This window comes from Zootoca vivipara, chromosome 6 (genome assembly GCF_963506605.1).
Source record: "Zootoca vivipara chromosome 6, rZooViv1.1, whole genome shotgun sequence".
Taxonomy (NCBI): Eukaryota; Metazoa; Chordata; class Lepidosauria; order Squamata; family Lacertidae; genus Zootoca; species Zootoca vivipara.
This window is the reverse complement of record NC_083281.1, coordinates 13,589,190-13,594,920: the sequence shown is the minus strand read 5'-3', so window position 1 is coordinate 13,594,920 and position 5,731 is coordinate 13,589,190. Positions and strand designations below refer to the sequence as shown.

General features: G+C 63.2%; 1 protein-coding gene across 1 annotated transcript; it reads left to right on the top strand.

Moving 5' to 3' along the window:
* Positions 1-2,076: 2,076 nt before the first annotated feature.
* On the top strand, positions 2,077-4,592 carry BBC3 (BCL2 binding component 3). The gene is made up of 4 exons (XM_060275444.1): positions 2,077-2,174; positions 2,436-2,643; positions 3,767-3,921; positions 4,216-4,592. The coding sequence occupies exons 2-4, from the start codon at positions 2,442-2,444 to the stop codon at positions 4,330-4,332; spliced, it is 474 nt and encodes a 157-aa protein (XP_060131427.1). The 5' UTR covers positions 2,077-2,174; positions 2,436-2,441; the 3' UTR covers positions 4,333-4,592.
* Positions 4,593-5,731: the final 1,139 nt, after the last annotated feature.

The following is a 5,731-nucleotide window of genomic DNA, read 5'->3' as shown; positions in this document are numbered from 1 at the left end:
GCTCAGCTGTGGGGATGACCCACTGACCCAGAGCCCAGCAAGGGGAAGAGGCCCACAGCACAGCTCCACAAAGGGTCGGCTGCTGGAAATCCCCTACTTCAACAAAGGCTGCCTGGCTTGCCTTGCCAAGGAGGCCTCCTCTCCTCCTAAAGCCCCCCCCCATGCTACCTTACAAGCCTTGGGAGTTTCCCTTCCCCTTTTCTAAGAGTCGCAGGCCTTGTCCTGGATTGCTCACCATGGAAGAGGAGCCCTGATAGTTAAACTGTGGAACTCCCTCTCATAGGAGACAGTGATGGCCACAGACCTGGGTGGTTTTAAAAGAGGATTAAAGAAATCCATGGAGGAGGAGAGGGCTTTTGAGGGCTTCTAGCCACAACAACAACAACAACAACAACAACAACAACAACAACAACAACAACTTATTATTTATACCCTGCCCATCTCGCTGGGTTTCCCCAGCCACTCTGGGCGGCTCCCCACAGAAAATTAAAAATAGAATCAAACATTAAAAACTTCCCTAAACAGGGCTGCCTTCAGATGTCTTCTAAGAGTCAGATAGTTGTTTATTTCCTTGACATCTGATGGGAGGGCATTCCACAGGGTGGGCGCTACCACAGAGAAGGCCCCCTGCCTAGTTCCCAGGATGGCTCTGGTCTACTTCCACAGTCAGAGGCAGCCATGCTTCTGAATCCCATTGGCTGGAATCCACAGGAGGGGAGAGGGCCCTAGTGTTTGGATCCTGATTGCAGGTTTCCCTTTGGGATACCTGGTCATTCACTGGGAGAGCAGGAGGCTGGACTAGATGGGCCAGTGGCCTGATCCAGCAATCACTTCTAAGACCCTGCATGGGTTTCCCAAAAGCAAGTCATGCCAGACAAATCTCATTTCATTTTTTGATAGAGTTACAAGCTTGGTGGATCAGGGGAATGCTGTGAACACTATCTTGATTTCAAGAAGGCTTTTGACAAAGCTCCCCAAGATTCTGTGGTTCTATGACTCAGTATGGGACCCCGTCAGTGGATTTGTAACTGGTTGACTAAGGGCTCTTGTGCTTGGATCCTGCGTGTGGGCTTCCCTTTGGGACATCTGGCCGGCTGTTGTGACGACAGGATGCTGGACCAGATGGGCCACAGGCCTGATCCAGCAGGCTCTCTGCTTATGCTCTGATGCCTGGTGGGGGAGGGCATGGGGAGGTGACCCTGAGCAAGGTATTGGGAGAAGCGTTCAGCCTCTTTTGGATAAGGTTGCCCCCTCACTTCAAGCAATGGGTGGGCAACACCTGGCTCCAGACCTTCTGATCTGACCAGGAGCACCTTTTCCCCAACCCCAGTTGCTTTGCCAGCTGCACCGTTTGCTGGAGAGCTCAGCCTCTGTCTGGCCCTCAGTGCCTTAAGTCCCTTGCAGGTTAGATTACTGCAAGGCACTCTGCCCAGGGCTGCCCTTGAAGACAGCCCAGCAGGCTTCAGCCAGGAATGATTCTACCGGGGGCAGGGTGGTCTGATCTGGCTGGGGGAGCAGCTTGCCAGGGTACCAGGAGAGAGGTGCCCCCCCTCATTTTTGAACCTGGAACTTCCTGTTTGCAAAACATATGGAGGCCTGTTTTCAGTTGTGGCACCTGAAGTGGAGGAAAGCTCTTCTCTCTCTCCCGCGCCGTTTAATTTTCTGGCTGCAGCCACTCCGCATGGCGCTAGTCCGCGGGGAGGCGGGTTTCGACTGCGGGTTCCTCAGTGTTTGTTTACTCCGAGGGAGGCGGGGCAGACGTTTGCCCACCAAGCAGGACCCGGGCCAGCCTCAGTTGCTCGCTCGAGGAATGGGTCGAGCAGGGAACGTGACGGAGGGCGGGTCGGGCCGGGGGGAGGGCGCTTGCGGCTAGCGGGTCCTGCCGGCCGTCCGGCCGCGCCCCTCCGGGGGATCCCCGACTCCCGCACAAGCCCGAACTTGCCTCCTGGAGGCGGCGGAGGGGGCGGGGCGCGGTGACGTCAGGTCGGGGGCGGGGCGCGGCTCCCGGGGCGCGCTGCCACTGCCCGCTCGCCTGGCAGAGAGTCTCTGGCCGCCGCCGCTCCAGCTCGCCGGCGTCGCTCTCCTGCCTCGCCCGCTGCCGCCGCCGCCGCCGACGGAGCCCCTGCGCTGCCCAGAGACCCCCGATCCGCCCCCGGAGGGTTCATGCAGCTGCAGTAAGTGCGGCGTGCGGATGCCCTCGGAGGGACCCGTCCCGTCGGGGGAGGAGGGAGGCGAGCGGTCCCGCACGTGGCTGCAGGGGGGCGTCAGCCCGGATCGGGGCGTTTCCGAGCTTGGGGCGGGGCGGTAGGAAGGGAGACGGGCCCCCCACCCACGAAGCTGGCACGGCGCGGTTTGTTTACAAACACGAGACAGGCGCGCGGGGGCTGCTCCGCCCGCCGCCCCCACCGACCGTCCCCTCTCCGCTCGCCCCGCAGAGCGCCATGGCCAGACCACTGCAGGACGGGAGCCGCGCCGAGCCGACAGCAGCTGTGTCCGGGAGCCCAACCTTCCCTGTGGGGGGGACAGTGGCCCTGCCGCCCCCCCTCTGCCGCGCGCCCCTCGCCTCGCCACCCCGGCTGAACGGCCTCTGCCGCTGCGGGATCGGCCACGAGACGTTGCGGATACGCTCCGGGGCCACGCGAGGTGAGTGTCTGGGGAGGGGGCTCCGAGGTGGGAGGGGAGCCTGTTGGTCGGGCGGGGGGAGGAGGGCTGACTGAAACCACAAAGCGCCTCTGAGCATGGGCAGAGAACCTTTCCCCCCCCCGCCCGACGCGGCTGCGGAGCAGGTCCTTCTCGGGGTCCCAGCCAGGGCGGTGGTTGTTCCGTAGGAGCTGTCCCGCAAGGAAAGGGCGAACGCGTCCCCGGGGTGCGGGGCAAGAGGGGCGCGGCTCAGCCCCTCTTGTCTCCCAGCCGCAGGTGTCCGCGGAAGAGGGGTCAGACCCCCCGCTCCTCCTCCCCACCGGCACAGCCCAGCCCCTTTCCGCGCCCCCGCCTGTCAAGGACAGACCTTTGTTTTTCCGCGACGGGCGCTCCTCCTTCCGGAGCGCTGCGTCTCCTTGCGGGCAACACGCGGTGGCTGCGAGCACGTGGGAAGGGGCTCAGGCGAGGCACCGAGATCGGGCGCCAGCCTGTTTTCCGGACTCGTTTTATTGCTTCCCCACCGATACCAGACCACTTTCCGCACCCCTAAACACCCAGGAAGCGTTTGTGCATGTGGCAGGCATTGGGCTGACACGGAGGGCGGGGGTCTTGCGGGTACCCCGTTTGCCCCTCAGTCTGCTTTGGTCCCGCCCCACTTGGCCGCACTGCACGCAGGGGGTGGCCCCCCAACCGCCCTGCCCTCCTTGAGCCTGGTGTGGAAACGCTGACTCATCAAAAAAATGCGTGTGTTGAGGGGGGGGAGGCAGACTATGGGAGGGGCCGCCCCCAGCCAAGCGCTGCGAGGAGGAGCTAGGAGCATCCCTGGTGGAGAGCAGCGAGTGGCAGCCCCCTTGCAAACATTGCCCCCCCTTCCCAAGTTTCACGGGGTGGTGGGCTGAAGGGCAAGAGGCAGCTGCGGGCGAGCTCCCCGCAGCGATGCTCGCCCCAGCCAGCCAACCAACCAACCGGGGGGGCCTGTGTCCTGGAATGATCCCTTTTCCCTCCGCAGTTGCCAAGGAGACAGGAAACGGCCCCCTCCCGCCCGCCGGGGGAAAGCAGGGGCTCCTCGGCTTGCTGCTCCCCTCCCCGCCTCGCCGTCCTCATCGCCGCTGCCTTCCTTCCGCAGGCGACGCGCCGCCGCCCGCCGCCCCCCGCGACGGCCCGGGGGAGCCCCCGTCCAGCGGAGCCCTGCTCAGGACCCCCGCGCCCGGCGTGGAGAGAGCGATCGGGGCTCGCCTGCGAGTCCTGGGAGACCAGTTTCAGCGCGAGTACGAGCACAGGGTAAGTCGGTGTCCGGGATGCTGGTATCGCGCGGGGGGGGGGGGCTCCCGAGGCGGCCTGGGGCTGCCCGACTGTCAAGCCTCGTCCGCGCCTCCCGCCGTTGCTTTGCCCAGGGAGCTGGGCAGGCGCCGCCGCCGCCGTTGACTCATCGCCTAAAAATAGCGCGGGATGGAAAAAGGCCGGGTACGGGAGCCGCGGCAGCCGGAGCAGGGCAGTGTCCGTCCCGCCGCAAGAGGGGCTCCAGCTGCCTTCCTGCCCTGCCCTGCTCACCTGAGCCCTATCTTCTCCCCGCAGGAGCAGCGCCGGCCGCAGGGCGCCCTCTGGGGCCACGTCTCCCACTTCGTCTTCCAGCTGCTGGGCATCTTGTACAACCTGCCGGCGGAGGGCATGGCCGGCCTGCGCCCCAACTAGCGTCTCCTCGTGGTCCTCCTGCTGGCCAGGGGGGGAAACCAGCCGGGACTGGAGCCGCCACCCATCGCTTTCACCCAGGCCACCTCCGCCGGGTGCTGTGACTGAGAGGGGCGGGTAGGGCTTCTTCCTTCTGCCCCCAGCCCAGCAGTGCCTTAAGGAGAGCTGCTCAGCTGGGACGCCAAGCAAGTTAGCACTATGTCAATACTGTTCAATGGAGCCTGTACAGCAGGGGCGGGCGGGTGGGTGGGGGAGATAATTGCACAGGGTCCTGTTTCCTTCTGGGGGGCAGGCCAAGCTGTAAATAGGGGGCGTGGCCATCTTGTACATAGGGGGAGGTGGGGGCTGTACAGTGGAAGCTGCTGTATGTATATACATCCTGTGGACAATCCAGAGCTTGTACAGGAGAATTTGGTGCTGCCTGTAGATACTTGAGGGGGGGGAGCGGGTCCGGGGTCTGTACTTTGGGGAGGGGGGAGGCAGAATTTTGTATGTTTCCTTTTCAATAAAAACTGGACTAAGAAGTTGTATTGTCAAGGCCTACATGTAATTTCTGCTTGTAAACAGAGGACCCAGGAAGTGGTTATGCCCACCAAGGTCCGGTCGGGCAGCAGCGACTCTACAGCAGGGGGAAGGCTTTCTCGGTCGAGGCGGGGGGAAGGCACCCCACTGGGAGAGGGGAAGGCACCCCACTGGATCAGACCGTGTCCTCCCACAGCATCTGTGGGATATTGGTCAGTGGGGCTGACTGAGCTCTTGACATCAAGAGGGCAGTGCCAAGGGAAACCAGAGCAGCCTTTCGGAAGAGATCGTGAGAGCTGAAGGTGGTCTGCTCAGGGCCCAGGGGGAGATCAGCCCAGGTCTTTCGAGCTATAAGTGGAAGCCCCAGCCCCCCTCCCGCCTGGCAAGCGCCAAGGTGACCTTTCTCCCCAGGGAGTGCAGCTCTGGGGGAGGAATGCAGAGCTGACCCCAAAGACAACCCCGCCCAGCAGGACCTGCGGCCTTCCTCACCTTCCTGCGGCCAGCCTCACCTTCGCTTCCTCAAATAGCAGGGCGGGTTTTCTGCTGACCATCTGGCTGCTTGACCACAAAGCAGCCACACCCTTTCACGCTGCTGCTGCGCCAGGAACAGAGGCCCGTGCCACGGGAGGCCCTGGGCAGGACCTCCATGCCCGGCTTTGCCAAGCCACAGAAGAGCACCTGGCCAGGTTAGCAGGGGGATCACCTACAGCCCCAACAGCTGCTGGGCACAGGCCATCGCCTTGCCACCAAACCGCCTCCTGTGCCCAGCCAGGCAAGAATAGTCCAGGGCACCCTGGAGCAAACAGGAACAGAGGGGGTCCCCCACCCCTCCCCATTTAAAGACAAATAGGCTCCAGTCAAACTCGCTGCAGGAGAGAAA